We start from the raw sequence: 20,258 nt of genomic DNA, 5'->3' as shown, positions 1-20,258 counted from the left end.
AGGTCCGCTCTTTCCCAGTTGGGACGTTATTGTGCTTTTTGTTCCGGAATAGGAGGCTCCGGGGCGGAGGTTTTTTGGCCTTTCTTTTCTTCCCATAGCTTCCCCAACTATGGACCCTAAAAGCTACTGCTGCTTCTGCGGAGTTACACAGTTACTGCCTCAGCTTTAGGATGTGCGCTCCTCCACTAAAAACCCTTCGGACGGACGGACAGAGGTAACCTCACCCGGCTGACAAACAAGTGCGCGTGCGTATGAGGGGAGGGCGCTCCGCTCGAGATAACTACTGCGCATGTGACAAGAAGGATTCTCCCCCCCCCCCGCCCCTTGCCCCCCGTTGAGGGAAACCTGCCTTCCTAGCGTACATCTTTGACCTCTACGCTTGCGCGCAGGTGGGCTGTCCGTATTGACGTTTCAAGCCCGTCTGTCTCGGTGTTCTAGGCCCTGTGCACCATCCCTGCAGTGGGAGGCTGTGGAGGAGTTACCCTGCCTAGAGGTTTCCTCAACATATCAAAAAGACGACCTTAGAGGCATTGATTTTTAAGCTCTCTTATGCTTTTACCACTAGTTAAGTATAAATTCACAGCACTGTTTCACATATTTCCATTTGGCTCATTATTGTAACGAAGTCTTTCCCAGCAAGCTCTTTTCCCACTTTCTAGAGAAGTGCTGCTGCTGAGGAGAACAATAGAAATCTGAAATTCTCTTCCTCTAGAGCAAAGTTGCTAATAGGAATCGAAGTTAAAATTGCTTTCTGCAGAATTCTACAGCCCCAAAGTGTCAGTTGCTCACTTGCTACTTTGGGTAGCACTTATAATCAGGCACTGCCTTTTCTGTCTCTCGAGTTTCCCCTCCTATCAGATTCTGGCTCTTTCATTTTTTCCCCATTTCCTCTTGTTCTCCTCAGTTTTCTTGGTTTTGATATAACCATAGCCGGAAATCTACATCAGTTCTTTTCTGTTCTTCACTAATCAGTGGTATTTGTTCTATGCTTTTCTGCCTGCAGCGTTGCTCACGAATATGTTCTTTTCTTTAAGGCAATTAAAAAGCAGTGGAATGGAAAGCAAGTGCTGTGGTCATCCCATGTTCTGCTCCTTGTCAACAATGTATACCTTCCTGTTAGGCACTATATTCATTGCTTTAAGCTCAAGTCGAATCCTACTGGTAAAATATTCAGCCAATGAAGGTAAGTTAAGACTTGGAATATATGGAGCACTTCTATCTAATCACACATTATGTCTCCTGTGTTTGGTCTCCTTATGTGTAAAATAGAGATAATACCCTTTCAGGTACTCTGCTTCATGTAAATGATAAAGTATGTTTAAATTTGATTCTGTAACCTCTCATTCCTGAGCAAGAAAAATGTTTGATGCTGAATGAAATTTGGATTAGTCAAGTGCAGTGCTGAGCCCTTTAGAGAACAGATAATAACATCTGACTGTTGCTTTAATCAACAGATATCTCTGGGTCTGTAGCAGTACGTGTAATTATAACTTACTTTGAAATAGGAGCATATATATGGTCACTTGGCATTTTGAGGTACGGTCTTAATTACTATACCAGTGTGGCAGTAGAGATTATTAGCTTTGAAATTATTAGCTCAAGAAGTCTTCTGGTTGGGTTTTTTTTGTTGTTTGTTTGTTTGTTTTTTTGAGAGAGAGCTTGTGTGTGCATGGTGTCGGGGAGGGGGCCAAGGAAGGGGGAAAGAGAGACTCTTAAGTAGGCTCCATGTGTGGTGCAGAGCCCAATGCAGGGCTTGATCTCAAGACCTTGAGATCATGACCTGAGCTGAAATCAAGAATCAGACACTTAACCAACTGAGCCACCCAGGTGCCCCTTCTGTTTTTTTTTTTTTTTTTTTAATGTAGGAATTTGTATTTAGATAAACTATTTCTACAAAGCTGTATTGAGAACCTTTCAGTAGTTATTGAGGACACACAAAGTCATGACATCACGACCCTTAATGGTTTGCTTGTGGAGTCCGATGTGTATATAAATCTCTACTTTGGTTAACATTTATCTCTCGGGCACTAGGCCAAGTATTGAGTAGCAGTGTTCAAAGTGTGTAAGACATAGACATGGTTCTCAAGAACTCGGTTTATTAGGAGAGCCGTACGTGTGAAACATCATGAAAATATGGTAGAATAAATGCAGTTCTATATCAAAGATGCAGAGATAGTTTAGATTAGGAAGTGATATATTCTGTCCGGGAGAGGATGGTATGGAGTGCAAAGGGATCAGGGAACACTCCCTGATAAGGCGAAGTTGCTCCACAAGAAGACCAGTGGGCAGGGGTATTCAGAACAGAAGCAACAATCCATAAAAATGAATAGATACGTTAAAAAAAAAAAAAAAGATGAATTGTGGGAACATGTACTTCAGAATTACTGAGCAAAAAGTTTAAGGACTTGGAGGAGAGGGGCAAAGCGTGCTTGACTAGAGAGGAAAGTTATGATCAGATACTTAAGGACTTCATATGCCATGCTAAGGAGCTGGCACTTTGACTTTATTCTCTAGGCCCTAGAGTCTGGGGGGTGGGAATGCTTGGAGATTATAAACAAAATGAGAGAGACTGTTAGGGTAGCTGGATAGAGGATGGACTCGGGAAGAGACTGGAAGCAGAGTAGCCAGTCGAGGTTATTGCAAATTCAAGCCATAGATGAAGAAGACTAACCAAGGCTTTTGAGGCAGAAATAGAGAAGAGAGGATAGATTAAAAAAAATATTCTAAACATAGAAAAGCCAGGACTCCCAAGAATGTAATGAATATGGAGACTAAAGAACATGAAATACTCTATAGCTCAAAGGTTTCTGGTTTGAGGTGCTAAGTAGATTGATGGTGTTCTCAGCTCAGACGGAAGCTATTAGTAGAAAGAAGCAGGTTGGCCAGAATTTAGAAAGATTACAGTAGAGTTTTAGTTAGGTACCTTCCATGAGGCCAGGAGCTATGTCCTTGTTCATTGCAATATTCTGCACTATCTAGCACATCACATATGTGAAGGAAATACCAATTGAATTCATACAAAGAAGGTAGTTATTCATGTGGATATGTTTAGTGAGCATTAAATGTTCCAGAATACAGATTTGGAGACATTAATATTAAATTGACATTTACAACCATAGGAGCAGAGAGCTCATTCAGGGTAAGCATGCAGAAGGAGAAAATAAGAGCCAAGGATAGAATTACTAGGAATGCCAACATTTAAGAGCCATGCCGACATTCAGATGTTAAGAAAGAATCATTAGAGAAATAAGAGAACTAAATGCACATGACTTACAGAAGGGAAGGAAATGAGTTTGGAGACAAAGGAAATAGTATCATCATAATAAGATAGGGATTAAAGCGTGCCCTTTGGAATTAGTAATTAGAAGATGTTTGGTAATCTCAGAGACTAGGTAGTTTGAATAAAGTGATGGGATCAGAAACCAGATTGCTTGGGAATAAGACCTGAATGGAAAGTGGGTAAAAGGGGAGATAATGAATGTTGGTGCTATTTTAGGGAAAGAAGGAGAAAGTATGGTATAGCTGGGGCAGGGGTAGGATCTTATATTTTGGGTTTTTTTGGATAGGACAGTTTGAGCATACTTACAGGCCAAGGGGAGGAAGCCAGTTAATAGAAGACAGAGGAAGTACTTATTGGAGCAAAGTTCCTGAAGAGAAAGGAAAGTTTTAAAGGGGAGAATGGGTCATAATGGATCATGCCCCCTTTCTTCGGACTAAATGGAGCCCAGTAAGGATGGATGCAGTGTAAATAAGGTGTATGCGTGAGGGCAGAAGGTAAGTGCAAGGAGGCCCAATGTGATGCTGAGTCACAGTTTGGGATCTACCATGACAGAAATACAATTTAAAAATAAATAAAAGCCAAAGTGAGTTCTAGAGCAGTGGCAAGAATTTGAGAGCTGTAATCTGAAGGCCTCTCCCCCGTTCTTGTTGTGTGCATGTTCGCTTGTGTGTGTCATAGAGATTAGTCCAAAGTAATTATTAGCAGGTAGTAGAGTGTGATCTCAGCCTAGCTTTAAGCTCAGAGAAGGGAGGAGAAGTTTTAATGAGGCTTCAAATGATGGAGAAAGTTTAACAGGCAAGTATTAAATTCAGGTGAACATTTATTAAGTGCAGAATACTGTTACCTGCCAGTTATATGAAGATGACTAACGTGGGCCCTTTCTCATAAGAAGCTTACATTCTAAGGTAAGACATACACAGAAGTAACTATAATACAGTGGGACAAGTACTGCTATAAAGGTTTATAGGTAGTGCAGCAGGATCCGAGATGAACAAAGAATTGACTATGCTTATGTTGAGAAGGTCAAGGGAAACCACAGAAGAAAGAAAAAAGGTGTTCTGGATAGAAAGAATGCTGAGCTGGCATTTTCCCTCTGTACTTGGCCAGTTTTGGTTTTTCATATCATGACCAAGGGAAACAAGCAAATGTTTCGAAAGGGGGGATAATGCATTCCTTAAAATAGGACCTAACAAAGTTTGTTTGTTCCTGGCAAAATTGTACAGCAAATTGTTTGTCAGCATTTGGAATAGACAGAGGTAACAGCTAAGACCAAGGCATACTGACCTAACCTCATTTCCTAATTAAATTTACTTGTAAGTTAAGACCTATCTTGCCAACTCATCAGTGGGTTTGGATTATGTCAGATATTTCCTCCCAGCCCTAGAGGTAGCCAGAGCCCTGGGCAGTTGCCTCTTGGCTCTAATAGCTTCCTTCTTTTACCCCAAGGTACTGTTTATCCCAGAGTGCCAAACAAATAACGTTTTCTGTACATGCCATGATACGAAACAGATGGGACTACTCTAAGGGAATATCACAGACTGTGTACCTTGATTCTAGCAAGGCAGACAAGTCACACAAGAGGAACCATGAGCTGGGTCCTAATTCAGCCAGATAAATCCATAGCTTTTGAGGAGTCAGGCCCTGAGTGCTAATTAGTGGTCAGTTTAGAAGCCCATCTCTATTGCCATACCCCAAATCCTTCTTTGCCCATAGCCTTAACCTCCTCCACATATTTATCAGCAACTTGGATGAAAACATCAGAAGGCTGTTTATCAAATTCAAGAATAATAAAACACTGAATGTCATAGGGATGGCTAAAACATTAGGTGAACAGATTAAAAAATCCAAGAGAGAACAAAGCGAACTGGATTGAAATTTAATATAACCAGTATTAAAATCTAGCTTTTAAAAACAGCTATAAATTATTAACTGTATATAAGCATTATGTAGAACAAAATTTATAGTTAAAAAAATTTGTTACATTTCAGAAAACAAGTATGATTATCTTCCAACTACTGTGAATGTGTGCTCAGAATTGGTGAAGCTAGTTTTCTGCATGCTTGTGTCATTCTGGGTTGTAAAGAAAGGTAAGTCCTGAAGTGGTACTCTATACTTGTTAAAAATCACAGAATCAAAACATTTTAGAACTGAAAGGAACATTCAGTGTCATTTAGTCTAGCCCACTAATTTTATATATATGAGGACACTAACATAACAAACTTAGGTATGATTACTGCTGTTTTGCAAGTGGAGAAACAGGCCCAAAGAGAAAATGTTACGCAATGGTGGGTAGGAAGGGGCAGGGCCAGGACTCTAGCCCACATTTTCCTCGTGTCTTGGCCATTGCTCTGCCGTGTTACTTGTTCCTTTGTTGGGTCACACAGCGAGTTAGTTTTTATTCAAATTCAGGATTTTCTAAATCACGGCTGTCTGATTTGATACGTAGCATATTGCCAAAACAGCCCCCATTTCCTACAGGGGAGGTACTATAGTGGATTGGAGTCAGAGAGACTATATTCTGGGGTAGATTATTTTAACTTCCCTGACTTCTAATTTCATCAATTATCGAGCAGAGATACTCATCCCTTCCTCACATCTAAAACATTTGGCCTTTTGTGGCTCTTCATATGTATTATGTATTAATTCTCCACCTTAGTTCTCCAATTCTTGAGCTTTAGCACATTCTATTCTTTAATCTGCCCTCACATGTGAGGTAAACAGAATTTAAAGTATTAACGGTCTTTTCCAGGAAGATTTCTTTTTATTCTTAAAAGTTTCAATTTGTGCAAAGTTTCTAGTTGGAATACATTTCTTAATCTCATGAAATTTATGTGTTATTTGCAGGGCTTATATTTAAATTTTCTATTTTTGCAGGTTATTTTACATTCTCTTGTTATGGTACCTTCCTAAGGTTTTGGAAATCTGGAGATGGGATCATAACTCATATGAGGATTAGTAAAATTCAGTTTTCTCTACTCCTACATTATAAATTTTTGTCTGGTATCTTCTTTTCCTGATCCCCACCCCCCCACCCGAGGGGGAAGAAAATCCCAGCATAAATACTTGATTTTTTTTTTTCCTCTATATTCTAACATCTAGCTCTCTTGGCTTTAGGCTCTCATAGTAGTAAGAGAAACCTTAAGTATCCTGAGATGTTCCAAGTGATGTTTCAAGTTAACAGGAATTAGGTATTCCTAAGGGTGTTGCTGATTGTCAGTGATGAGGCAGGGTAGTTGGTGGGTTGAAGAAAGAGAGACAATATGAAATCCTACATTGCCTTTGATTTCTTAAGGCTAATAGTCACTGATGAAAGCAAGTTCATAAAGCCTCTTTCAAAGAATTGTATCAGTAATCAAATACAACTCTAAAAATATGGGCATTCTCATCAAGATCCTTTGTTTATTGCTGTCTTTCTTTCTTTAGAAGATCATCAAAGTAGAAACTTGAGATGTGCTTCCTGGAAGGAGTTCTCTAATTTCATGAAGTGGTCCATCCCTGCCTTTCTTTATTTCCTGGATAATTTGATCGTCTTCTATGTCATTTCCTACCTTCAGCCTGTAAGTAAATATGGTAGATAATAGCACTGGAAAAATACAGAGAAATGAATCCCAGAACTAATCTTTTTTATCATTTTCATTGTCAGTGTTAGTTTCTCTTTGCCCCCAGTGGTCTTCCTGAGGTTTGACCAGAATCATCTGAATACGGTACAATCTGCTTGCCACATTCTCTCTCTGTTAAAGATTGCTGTAGAAAGCTGTGCTGACTGGCAGGAGCTGGTCCCTGGCCAGTGAATGTGGAGCCATCTCTCTGTGTGTAACCTTGGTTAGTCTGCCTGTTTGCTGAGCCATCCTATGGTCGCCAGCCTCCATTAACTTTAGCATTTAGTACCTCCAAACAGATTTCCATGATTAACTCAGAAAATGATGTACTCAGTGCACTACTTTGTCCTATACCTGCTTTAATGTAGTATATGCATTCTGTTTGTATGATCTTTTTTTTTTTTTTCTATTAGTCTTTTCTATCATTTAACCAACAAGTTCCTTAAGAGTAGAAAATACATTTTCCCAGCTATAAATGCTATCTATACCTGATAATACTAGGGATGTTTCTCATCCCTCTTGGCATCCTCCATGCCAATTGAGAAATCCATTCGTAATCGGAATTAAAATTTGGTCTCCTGCTTTTACATATTACTCAGTTTCGGGCATGTGTATATTTTCCCCTAATATTTTATAAAATGATGATTTCTATTGCCATTGTTGCCAAAATGTGTTTTAAGTTTCTTTAAAGAATATATGCAGGCATTTTGATGATAAATAGGATTTTTATTGGCACTCATTCTCTATCTGAAGCCTCTTAAATATAGCCAAATCAGTTTGAGAGTGGGACAAGAAGGAGAGATCAGTAGAGCACTAAGTAGGAAACAGGAATTTGATTCTTTTGCACAATTTAGAAGCTGTCTAATTAAGCAACCCCCAACTACTGTGTCAGTTGCCCATCTGTAAAATAGAATAACATTAGAATACCATACCAACCCAAAGGCAGGAACCTGGGCCGGGTGATCACCTGAAGTTCCTTTCAGCTGTGTGATCCATGTTATTAGTAAGTCTTGAATATTAGAATGTGTTCTCTCTTAACATTCTTCCACTTTGTTTTTCAGATCTGAGAATTCCTTTACCCAACAACGTAATTGTTTGCATCAATGAGTACATAGTCGTTGTATTTTATTTAGATCAGCTCTAAATTTATATCCCTTTCCTCTGTCCTCAATATGAAAGCAAGATTGCAGCTTCCTTGGTTTTCCAGCTTATTGCTTTGCTCTTCCTTCCTGATTGTGCACAACCACAGATATTACAAAATCAGTCACATGGCATATTCTGTATATTGCTGTGCCCAAGTCTAGTTGGAAAGAGTTAGAGATGCATGGAAGTTTTGGGGCAAAGAGCTCTGGTGTTTTGTTTATTCTCTGGTCTGGCATGGAAAGCAGTCTCAGAACTCACCAGGGCAGCCAGGCTGCTTGGTTAGGTGATGTGCACCGTTATTGTGATCGATCAGAGCCACTGCCCCCTCCCTCTCACCAGCCACTTACTTTCCTCCTCAGCTCTTACTCTTCTCCTATGCAGGGGTTCATAAACATTTGTCTCCAGAAGACACTGAGAAATCCTTAAAACAGTGCTCCCATAAGAAATTCAATAGAAAAACAACAATGTTGTATTCTTGGAATTTTTGCTGGTTTTTATTGGATTTATTCTTATTTCTTTAATTCACCTACACGGTAGCCATGTTTGCTGGTTATATAAGACTACTGAAAAATACTCTTTGGAGTTCAGTCACCTTAAACTGACAGCAAGGAGAAAAAGGCAGAGTGAAATAAACAAGTAGGATTTGTTTTGAAAAATTGTTAATATTGTCAGATCCAATCATGGGGAGCAGTGATGAAATTTCATACTTACCGAGCCAAAATATATACATGTTCAGATTAATATCTCATATGTGAAATATGACTGAATTCATGAAAAGAGACCTTTATGAAATCTGGCTAACACATTTCTAAGTGTTGAGAACAATATGAATAAATCAAAGGACTGTCAAATACGAGTTTGGTATTGAATTACTGGTACTGAGTCACTGCAGTTCAACCAGGAGAACTGATTGAATTGCTACAATAGTAAAGATGCTTAAAAACCTGTACCTCAATTTTCTTACTGTGTAAATGGGCCTAACACTCCTTGCCTTCCCTCCACCCCTGGAAATAGCGTGAAAAGTCTATAAAGCACTTGAAGAGCTTGAAAAAGTATACTTCATAAGCAAGGTAGCTGTTATTTCTAGACCTGAACATTTAGAGTTTCTAAGCATTTCCAGATCTGCATATACAGATTATTTACACAGGGCATTTGCTGAATTTAAGCATGTTTTCAAAGCCTATACAATAATTTGGTCATATCTGCATACGTTTAACAACCAATAAAAATGGAATTTAATCCTCTAGTGAAAGAGCTGCCCTAATAACCCCTCAGGTTTTTGCCCAAAAAGCTCTTTTTATCAGGTGAACCAGAGAGCTGGGAGATTTCTGAAGTCACTACTTTGTTTGGATTGTAACTCTATCTTCTCCTTCTTTCTAGGCCATGGCTGTTATCTTCTCAAATTTTAGCATTATAACAACAGCTCTTCTATTCAGGATAGTGCTGAAGTAAGTAACTAGCTCTGATATCATATATCATACTTTAAAACAGCACAGCCTTATTTTAGATGATATACCCAGAGCACTGAGCCCTCCGAATCCCAGGGCCGGGATTTTATTCCTAACTGGCTTTGTGTTTTGGACAAATTGTTTAACCCATCTAGAAAGCAGCTCCAGTGCTGGCCCGTCTAAATCTTTGCAACTAGATGTATGAAAAGTTTTTTCTTAGCGTCTCTGGGACGCTTGGGTGGCTTAGTAGGTTAAGCATCTCAAAAAAATAAATAAATAAATAATTGACCAGCTTATTTTAATTTTTAGTGCCAGATTTTCAACAAAGAATTCATGAGCTTCCCCCTCCCACCCCCCCCCAGGATCTCTATACTTTAGTAGGGAACCAAGAAGTTCCTAAATATTGCTAATGCATTTGTTATTTGTAGTTTGGATATGATAAAGAGTGGCAAATTCCTTCTTAAACTACTTGAGACAGGTACATGATTTAAGCTCTGATTGGCAGAGGATTTGCATGAGGAATCTAGTCAAAAGTACAATTAATAAGAATGATAGATTTTTAAACTTTTTTTAAAAATGCTGTCACCAGTGTTTCCTTTCTCCAGGAAGACCTTTGAATAAAATAAACATTTTTAAGTAAACAGGCTCTGCTACCAAGCGAAGGCCAGAACATTCTAAGATGTAATGGGATCTGGGTATTTAACTCCAGTTTAATTTGTTACTTGATGATGATAAAAATAAAATTAACTTCTTGTTATATTTGTTGTGATTGTTTTTTTTTTTAAATTTTGCGTTCACTTCCCCTTTTAATTTCTTATTTCTCAATGTGCCATGTCATAGTATGTGCTTTCATAATTTATGTGTACAGAAGGGTGAATGGCTTAGTACATAGGCACTCAGTAAATATTTGTTGAATCCATGATGGATTCAGTACATTGATTATATGGAGTTCTTGAAAGACTTTCTTTTATCCCGAGGCATTTTGATGATAAGTTTAAGAAGCATTCAGTTTAACAGTTGATGTGAGAGATGATGAAAAAAATGAACATTATATTTCATCCAGGTTAAAAGTTAGAGTGCACTGAAATTTGCTTTGCATCAGGTTCTTCATTTTATTTATGAATTGTGACAATAATTCAACTAGCAAGTTAATGCTAATTCCAAAATGTTTTGAAGTCTTTAAAATTAACATAAAAGTCACTTTATAGGATAAAAAGTTGGCTTCTGAGATATATAAATAAATATATATATCTGAGATATATATATATATGTTATATATAAACAGTAATATCTTTATATTGATTCCTGTCATAAAATTGGAGATGCATGTCCATGGAGGAATAAAATTGGCCCTGCCATGTAATAAAAGGTTCCTTATTTGATAAGGGAGTCTCATAAAGGGGTCTCAAAAACATGTTGGCTTTTTTTTAAGTAAAATTTTTTTTTCTGTGAAATGAGAGTTTATGGGTACACGTGGTATTATACTTACATTATACAATACATAAGTATTGTGTCAAGATTATATCAATTTAAAATTGAATTTGCCAAAGCAAAAATACATAAAATATGTATTGCTAGATTTGGAATTGGCCCATAGCTCTAGCTGTGCCCTTAATTGTATATAATATTTTTTTTATTTTTGTTTGTTTTAATTTACTCCAAAGCATGAGCTGTGGCTCAGAGGTCAGGGCCTCTCAGAAAGGCCTTATCCAGGGATGGCCTGACTGGTTTGTAGGCAACAGGGCGGGCAGGCTTTCAGCTGGACAGTGAGAAGATAACACAATAAGGACTCCTCAGGGCCAAGGGCTGGGCCAAGGGCTGAGCTGAGGGCCTTTCCCCTATCTAGGCTTAACTCCACAACAACCCCAGGAGGCAGGAGTTATTGTCCCGGTTCATCAGGAGATTCATCCCAAGCTGAGTCTGTGCCCAGGGCCCAGAGCCACCAGGCATTTTGCAGCATTTAGGCGGCTTTGACCACAGGGGAGGGAGCATGTGGGGCGGCAGGGTTAGAGGCAGAGGGACCAACTCAAAGTGAACTGCACCTGTCAGGCTAAGACAGCTGGCACACGGGCAGAGATGGCCCTCTTAAATTTTTAAGCATTTAACTATTTATATTAAGAAAGTTAGTTCTTAGCATAACCAAATCTAAATCTAATTATACTGTAAACTTAATTATAATAACATTGTTATATTGTTGCTAGTTTTAATAACATTACGAACTAAAGTTCCAAGGTTTTGCCCATATTTTACCTCTTAATATTCAGAGCAGTAATATTCTTAGACATGTATTTGCTTTGTTGTTAATATCTCTGTTTTGAATCCTTCGAAGTTAATTAAATAGACAATAAAATCACTCCATTTTTATTAGTTTTGCAGGCACTAACTTAGCTCCTAGAGGGGGTCTTAATTTGACTGATTCACAAATCAGCACTGAAGCTACTTTTAATATTGCTAAAAGAATATAATAAATCTAATACTGTCTTTTATGAGAATGTGTTCCAAGTACTGTATTATCTATTACTACATTTTAAATCAACTTTGTTCTATTTTGATCTTTTTGTCGTTGGTCGCATATGTTGTTAGTTTTCCTTATTCGTCTACTCTTTGTGAACCATTTAATGTTCTTTTGCCCTTAACAATAAAATTTTGACCCAGGAGTAGCAGCTTGAGTCTTATTACATATTCTTAATGTGTTTGCCATAAATAACTCATTTTACATTTAGAATATTTTTAATTTAAATTCAATTAGTTAACATATACTATATTATATATACTATATAGTATAGTATATAACATATAGTATAACACCCAGTGCTCATTATATTATGTGTTCTCCTTAATGCCCATCCCCCTGTTACCCTATCCCCCCAGCCCCCTACGTTTAGAATATTAAAGCTGTTGTCTTATACTTGACTCTAGCAGAACCATCAAATACCTTTCTCATACAAAGAGTATAAGGCTACACAGGTAGGAAAAAAGACCAGTGACTAATGCAAGAATTAGTTGGAAGAATTTGAAAGTGGTAGAAAGAAAAATATCACCAATCAAATATCTTACTGGATGTTCAAGAGAAGCCCCATGTGAATGTGTAGATTTGTTCCTTGAAGTATAGCCACTGGTCCACAGTGGGAACTGGTGGCAGGCATTATGCCTTGGAGCCTTACTGGTTTGCTCTTAAGGCTTGGCAAAGTTGTACTATCTTGTTTAATTAGACTTTAGGAAATAGTATCAACCTGAACATTGAGGTCTGGGGGCAAAAGATAACCAAACAAGCACTTTTATCTAAAAAATGTATATAAATTTCTCTGATATCTTCAAAAGGAAGCTGTTGGGAAAAAAAAATCAATGAAAAACATTTTGACACATGATGGGTGTCTTAGAAGTTATGGTAACGTTTAGTTACTCTCCACATAAGCAAAAGAAAAAAAAAAGTGCCACTCACTGGTACAAGCATTTCTTCAAAATCATTCACTTGATAACTCTTTTTTATAATTTCCTGTTATAAATATGCCACTGGTCACTCTCTGTGCTACTAAGAAATGTTTTATGTACAATTTTTTTTAAAGCCCTGTGAGTCTTTCCACTTTATTTTCATGTTCTGCCCTGTTTTACTGTCACCAAATATGGTAGAGATGCTCTTATCTAACACAATTTGGACTTAATTTTTTAGTTATTAGGAAAACTCAAAGTGGTGAATCATTAAAAAAAAAAACCACATACTTTAAACAGCTTAAGATGTGTAAATGTCCATTCATCAATGTTTTGAAGAGCTCAGGCCTTTCCTTTGAAATGTGTGGGATTTGCTGATTGGAGTTTTTTTTGGCTTCTTTCTTGAAACTACATTCATTATACATCATCCATGCTTTCTGGTTTTAGTTTCTTTAAAGTAGAACAAGTTCTTAAAAATACTTTTAGTGTAGATTATTGTAGATTTTTATTATTTATTTCCTAATCTTATAATTAGCTCATTTGCACCCAGTTTGAAGGCCGGTTAATCTTGCGAGTAATTTGCCTTTAATTAATCTTCCAAAGCATTCAACTTTTCATAAAAAGAGCAATCCTTTTCTTTTTTTCGTAATTTATCATTTATGTAATCATTAAATATCTAATTACAATAATGAGGTCACCTGGCAAAAACACAGCAGCAGAGACTCTTTGTGAGCATGGAGGTCATTTGGAAGCAGAAGCGCTCAGGTAGAGTGGCCTTCTAGCTGTAAGCGTTCAGCTCTAATCAGCAATCCGAATGGTTTGTTTACTAGGGTAGTGGAGAGATCAGTTAGGTGAGTTTCTACTGTTGCATTCACTAAACTGTGGGAATTCTTTCATGCACAGTTATTTATAAGAGCACCTATCCTCAGCTGACTTTATGGGATAATTTATTAAGCTTTATTTTCTTTGCTGAAAATCTACCATTTTCAGCCTAACCCTTAATAATTTTTCCCTTCTAGAACATTACCTTGAATGAGCAATATTTGCAGTGGTACCAATTAACTTGGATAAGGCTTTGTTTCATTAGGTTCTTTTTTCTCAGTGTCAGTATTAGTGGAAAATCTGTAGCTGTCAGAATTGAAAACTTCTAAAGGAATTATAGATTATATTATATATAATTATAATATATATTTGTCTTGATGTCCAATAATCGGTTATATAATGATTTTTATAAGTTGGGCATATACTTTTCATCTGTCTTTTCTGTTTCCAATCAATTTGCTTTCTACCACTTATTGCATACCATCTACACCTTTAGAAATTTATGTGATTAGTACACACGTTCTGACCTCATGGCTTAGGGCTATGCTAGCCTCATAACTAAACGCTAGATCTGGTTATTTGAAAGTATACATGAGAAGACATGATAGTGTGCACGTGTGTGCTGCTATCTAGGCTGGTCTGTGCACATAAAATTTTAATTCATGAAGCTCTGTGGAAGCATTGGTGAAATCAGACACCTCTCCCTATATATGCACCTTGGGAGCTCATTGTACTTGAGAGGCACCTTGGTCCAAAAGGAAGACATTCAAACCATGGCTCAGATCCCTTCCTTGCTCTTTCATAAATATGTGACCTTAGGGAAGTCCATTAACCTCTCAGAGCACTCTTTCCTTCCTTAGAACAGAAATTGCCTGACCCATAGTAGGTGTCCAGTAAATGCTCCAAAGTTCTTGTAACTTCCATTTCTTACCTTTTGGTTTACACTTCTTCCTTTGCTTATATTCTCAGTGTGTATGTGTATGTGTGTGTGTGTGTGTGCGTTCCCTCTTCTTCATCTGACTAATTGATCTTTAAACTTGAAGATTTTGTTCTCCTTCAGATCTCCGTGTCTACCCCAACCTGAGTCAGCTGCTCCTCTTTCCTTAGTCAACATTGTACATTCTTGTTGCCTTTGTATAGACTCTTCTCTCTGCCTGGATATATCGCCAAATGCCATTTCACCTGGCAAATTTCAGTTTATTTTTCATGTTTCACCTCAAGTGTCATTTTTTCTTTGAAACAACATCTGACTCCCATTTACAGACTCAAGGTTCCTTTCTTATTGTGCCCCAATTGTTCTATGTATCGCTTGTCAGACATGATGTTTGCATTGTTTAGTTTCAAGGTTCTTTCCCTATTAAAGTGTAAATTCCTTGGGGATGGAGATCAAGTCTTATCTCCCCAGGCTCATAGTAGCCTGGCACATTGTAGCTGCTTATTTAAATGTCTGTTGAACTGAATGAATCCACAAATAGATTGACAATAAAGCATGTCTTCTGTATCATACAAGTTTGTGGTTAGGCAAAAAAGTAAAGAAATAAAGCATTGTTGAGACTTTGTAAACTGAAACACTAAAAATACTTTTTTCCTTACTGTCCCAAACAGTAGTTTACTGTAAAATTCTTTTATGATTAAGCCACGGATCTAGGAGCAGGCTCCCTCCTTAAATCTTTTCTGGGTCATGAACACCTTTGAAAATTGACAGCTTTGAAGGGTCTCATGGGATTGGTGGGGGCAGGGCCGAGAATTCACTTGTATAGAAGATTTGGCACCTACTGCAAGGATTTGCGGATTTCTAAGGCTCCAAATTCAGGTTCATGGAAATCAGGTTGAGAATCTGCCATACTTACTTCACAGCAAAGCAAAAAATTATTGTTAACAAAGGTCTACGATCAGCTCTGGAGGTAAAAAGGAGACTTAGTTGAATCTAAAGTTAAAAGGAAACTTAATGAGGAGAAGTGACTGAATGGCATTAAGGGACAATTTATTACAAAGGTGAATAAAAATATCATGCTTAAGCACCAGAGACACCAACGGGTTTCCTTTGAACTTGAATTGGGAATGCTAGCAAAAACTGGGTATAGTTTATTCAACCAAGTACTTAAGCGTCTGAGTTTTCAGTAGAAACAGTCGATATGGGAAAGGAGCAGGGGGGACAGTAGTAAAATCTTGTTTTTCCTCTTTGAATAGGAGGCATCTAAGCTGGATACAATGGGCTTCCCTCTTGATTCTGTTCTTGTCTATTGTGGCCCTTACTGCCGGGACGGAGACTTCACAGCATAACCTGGCAGGACATGGATTTCATCATGATGCCTTCTTCAGCCCATCCAATGCCTGCCTCCTTTTCAGGAGCGAGTGCCCCAGAAAAGGCCATTGCACAGCAAAGGCATGGACTTTTCCTGAAGCTAAGTGGAACACCACAACTGTGGTTTTTAGTCACATCCATCTCGGCTTGGGCCATGTGCTTATTATAGTCCAGTGTTTTATTTCTTCAATGGCCAATATCTATAATGAAAAGATACTGAAGGAGGGGAACCAGCTCGCTGAAAGCATCTTCATACAGAACAGCAAACTCTATTTCTTTGGCATTCTTTTTAACGGACTGACGCTGGGCCTTCAGAGCAGTAACCGTGATCAGATTAAGAACTGCGGGGTCTTCTATGGCCACAACGTGTTTTCAGTCGCTCTTATTTTTGTGACTGCATTCCAGGGCCTCTCGGTGGCTTTTATTCTCAAGTTCCTGGACAACATGTTCCACGTCTTGATGGCCCAGGTCACTACTGTCATCATCACGACGGTGTCTGTCCTGGTCTTTGACTTCAGGCCCTCCCTGCAGTTTTTCTTAGAAGCGCCCTCAGTTCTGCTCTCCATATTTATTTACAAAGCCAGCAAGCCTCCAGGTCTGGAGTTCGCACCTAGGCAAGAAAGAGTCCGAGATCTAAGCGGCAGTCTCTGGGAGCGCTCCAGTGGGGTAAGTTTGTGAGGATGCTGCCTTTTGCCTGTTCTTCCCAAAGTCAGCACATGGTTATACAAGAAGAGAAATTGGTCAGTGCTTATTTTGCAAAGGATGTATTGGATTTCTGTGACTTTTAAAAATTATTCAACAAACATTCATTGGACTTTGGTGTGCAAGGGCTTGTGATAATGCTGTAAGGGGTCGAAAAAGAGCATAAATCACAGTCTTGAGGACCTTACGTGTTAGTTGTATCTTAGAATGTTCTAGAGCCGCAGAGCTGGGAGATGTCCCACAGGTTATCTTGTCCAGTCTTTCTAGTTTGGTAAATGAATAAACGGACTCAGAGAGGCTAAGTGGGTTATAGATAGTACATAAAAAAAAACTATACTTAACCCATGAGGTTTGACTCCTAGTCCATTACTCTTTCCAGCCCACCATAGTCGGGAAGTATGCCTCATTCATCATAAAAGTTGGTCTTTGACATGAGTCAGTCTTGTTAAATATAAGTGGAAGTCCTGGCTCCTTGATTTTCCCTGAGTTACTCATGAACCCCAGTGTGCCAGAGGGGCAGGCCTTATCTCATTAAGAAGGTGGTTTTCAAAAGGATCTTCATAAGAGAAAAATTTTTTCTAGTAGTATTCTGCCAGTTGCTTATAATTCTAGGAAGGTCTGTTAGTCATGGTATTAGCAGATTAATAATGGTCTTTGGAGATTCAAGTAAGGAGTTAGATATATGTTTAAAAGAAACTCCTCTAACTAGCTTTAAACTTAAAATGTTCATGAACATACAAAATATTAAGTACTTCGGGCGCCTGGGTGTCTCAGTCATTAGGCGTCTGCCTTTGGCTCAGGTCATGATCCCAGGGTCCTGGGATCGAGTCCTGCGTCAGGCTCCCCACTCAGCGGGGAGTCTGCTTCTCCCTCTCCCTCTGCCTGCCGCTCTGCCTACTTGTGCTCTCTCTCTCTCTGTCGAATAATTAAAATCTTTTAAAAAAAATATTAAGTACTTCACAAAAATGATCTCTTGCCTATTAGTTCGTGGTGGAGCTTCCATCAGTAATGTCTCTGAAGTAGAGACAGAACAGATTCTTAAGATGAAGAAATTAGAAGGGTGGGTCTCAAATGCCCTGATCTCAGCCAGAGTACAGTTTCAAAAGTCCTGTATTCTTTTCCAATGGTCTGATAACAGTGCTTGCCCTAATTTTTAGGTAAAAAAAAAAAAATACCGATTTTAGGTAAGGGCCTAGTTCATACTTATTTCTCCAACCACTAGTTACTTCCCTTCAAGACCAGCAGAGGGTGCTCCTTACTGTATTCCGGTTGTTAGTTTTGAAATTCAAGTACTGAGGTGCATGTCCATTTTTAGTGATCTCATTGTGTGTCTAAAATTAGCTTTCCAAGTTACCTAATTTCATTTGACTAGATTATAGTTGTAGTTTAATGAAATAAATTTGCCAGTAGGGTTTCTCCTTAGTAATCATTAAAAATGGTATATTTCTAGTGTTTTAAAGTAATTACTGATTTCATATTTCCTTTTAGGATGGAGAAGAACTGGAAAGACTTACCAAACCGAAAAGTGATATTGAGTCAGATGAAGATACTTTCTAATTGGTACCCAAATGATTGGCAGCTCTCAGAAACCTTATTTTCACATTTTCAGCATGTGTAATATTTATCTTTTCACTTTGATAAACAAGAACATTTCTAAAGCATTATACTCTTTGCATATATGTAACCACTCCCTAAACAGTTCCTCCAAGGCTTAGAGTACCCAAAGGCTAAAACATTCTAAGGAACTGACATGGGAGTAATAGTATGGAGACTGAATTAATGGTACTTGGTAAATCGACAAGACACATTCCCAGGTTATCTTCCTTGTCCTCCAGAGTTCCAAAAAACTTGTAATAATCACGTTGGCTATACCTTATAAATACACAAATAGCGATCAGTTTGCCAGATACTCACAATTATGTAGTTCCATTCTGCATTCTAAAGTCTTTCCTTATGTATCACTATAAATATCACCTAGGTTGTCCCTTGAATTTTGAAGTCCTGGAGACATTCACTTTGCAGTTAAAAAGCAATGTGACTCTTTCTAAGAAGTTTGGTGGCAGGACCTTACCGTCTGGACCAACGTTGATTTGAGGGCAGTGTAATCTGTACCAAATGTTTTGCCAAAGAAGCAATTTTTCAGAAAGAAAATGTTAGAATTTTAATTTTTAGAAATTCATAGGGAATTTGATTTTCAGTGGTTATCTTTTGATGTCTTTCTACACAAATAAGCTTCAATTAGGTAAAAGTTGGTTCCCAATTACCACGATTCTCACTTGGATTTTAAATCATTTAAACAAGCCACAGTGGATTTTTTCCTCCTCAGTTTGACCTCATTACTCTTGGATTATTAGATTTTAGAGAACTAAAGCCATTTCACTGTATTAGTTATTAATTAGAACTTAATGATTGTTATATTCTTACTATCATACCCTATTCCTAAGAATTGAGACACTGGCTTCAGAATCATAACAGACTGTCAGTAAGATTAATGCCTGAGAGTTCCTTTTAAGAGGGTCACTTTGCAAACAAATGACTTTCACTGAAACATTAATAGTATTACTCTAAAACAAGGAAACATCATAATAAAGTACAGTAATAATATTGACACTTCAAATGCATGATATTTTTCAAGGTATTTTTGCATGCAGCCAATTAAGTATGAGGTAGAGAAGTAAGGTGAAGATAATTTAAAAGTGAGAAAACAGAAGTAACTTGCCCAAGGTCATGCAGCTAGATGGCGATAAGACAGGCCTAGCTCAGAGGACTGTATGTTTATAGAGCACTACACTGTAGATGTGAACTTTAAGGTGTCATTTTCATGCAGTCTGTACATCTCTTCTTTCCCCTAATTTTCATGCAGATGAACATGTGATAATAGTGTAAATAATCCATCTGTGATATCTGGAATAATATGACAGGCAAGAATTGGTGGAAATTTATAAATAAAATAATTATTAAACCTGTACCTTGAGTCATCACTGTCATGTGAAGTGGGACACGGGGTTCTTTGCATTTTCATTTCAAAAAATGGAGGCGGCAAGAAATCCAAACAACTTTTAAAACTTTCTTTTTCCATAGATCTTGACTTCTGAGAATAGCAAAACTGAGAATCACCTTATCATAGGTATACCCCTCCATGTTGTGAAAGAGGGAGATTACATCATTATGGCAATTCATTTTAAAGGTAAGGAAATCAAGTATAGAAAGACCTCACTTTTAGGAACCATAATATATAAAAACATCTATCTTATGGAACAGAAAAAATTACAACAATATTATTGGCAAAGGTATTGCCTACATTAAATACATACATTAAATAGCAGATTTCACTAGTTCATGGAGCTTGATTTTCTTATTTACAACAACTTTATTTGTAATTACAGCTTTACTTGTGTTAACTGACCAATTAATAGGATAATGAAAACTGGAACTAAAATGTAAAGTTCTGGTGTGGACGCGCTGTAGTACTTTGTGGGCACTAATGCTTTAAAAAGAGAATCACTGGAAGGTGAGAGGTCCTGAAACCA

General features: G+C 37.9%; 1 protein-coding gene across 2 annotated transcripts; it reads left to right on the top strand.

Moving 5' to 3' along the window:
* Positions 1 to 19: 19 nt before the first annotated feature.
* SLC35A5 (solute carrier family 35 member A5) lies at positions 20 to 19,694 on the top strand. Of its 2 annotated transcripts, none has more exons than XM_035000171.1 (7): positions 20 to 214; positions 1,035 to 1,183; positions 5,269 to 5,367; positions 6,707 to 6,837; positions 9,403 to 9,470; positions 15,912 to 16,692; positions 18,217 to 19,694. In XM_035000171.1, the coding sequence occupies exons 1-7, from the start codon at positions 171 to 173 to the stop codon at positions 18,283 to 18,285; spliced, it is 1,341 nt and encodes a 446-aa protein (XP_034856062.1). In that variant the 5' UTR covers positions 20 to 170; the 3' UTR covers positions 18,286 to 19,694. The 2 variants fall into 2 exon arrangements, with proteins under 2 accessions (XP_034856062.1, XP_034856061.1); XM_035000170.1 differs by having other exon boundaries at positions 23 to 214; positions 6,704 to 6,837.
* The last annotated feature ends 564 nt before the right edge of the window (positions 19,695 to 20,258 follow it).

The sequence above is a fragment of the Mirounga leonina genome, unplaced genomic scaffold (assembly GCF_011800145.1).
Source record: "Mirounga leonina isolate KUSES-001 unplaced genomic scaffold, KU_Mleo_1.0 Mir_115, whole genome shotgun sequence".
NCBI lineage: Eukaryota > Metazoa > Chordata > Mammalia > Carnivora > Phocidae > Mirounga > Mirounga leonina.
The sequence above is the reverse complement of the archived record's forward strand: the minus strand, read 5'-3'. Positions and strand labels throughout refer to the sequence as shown.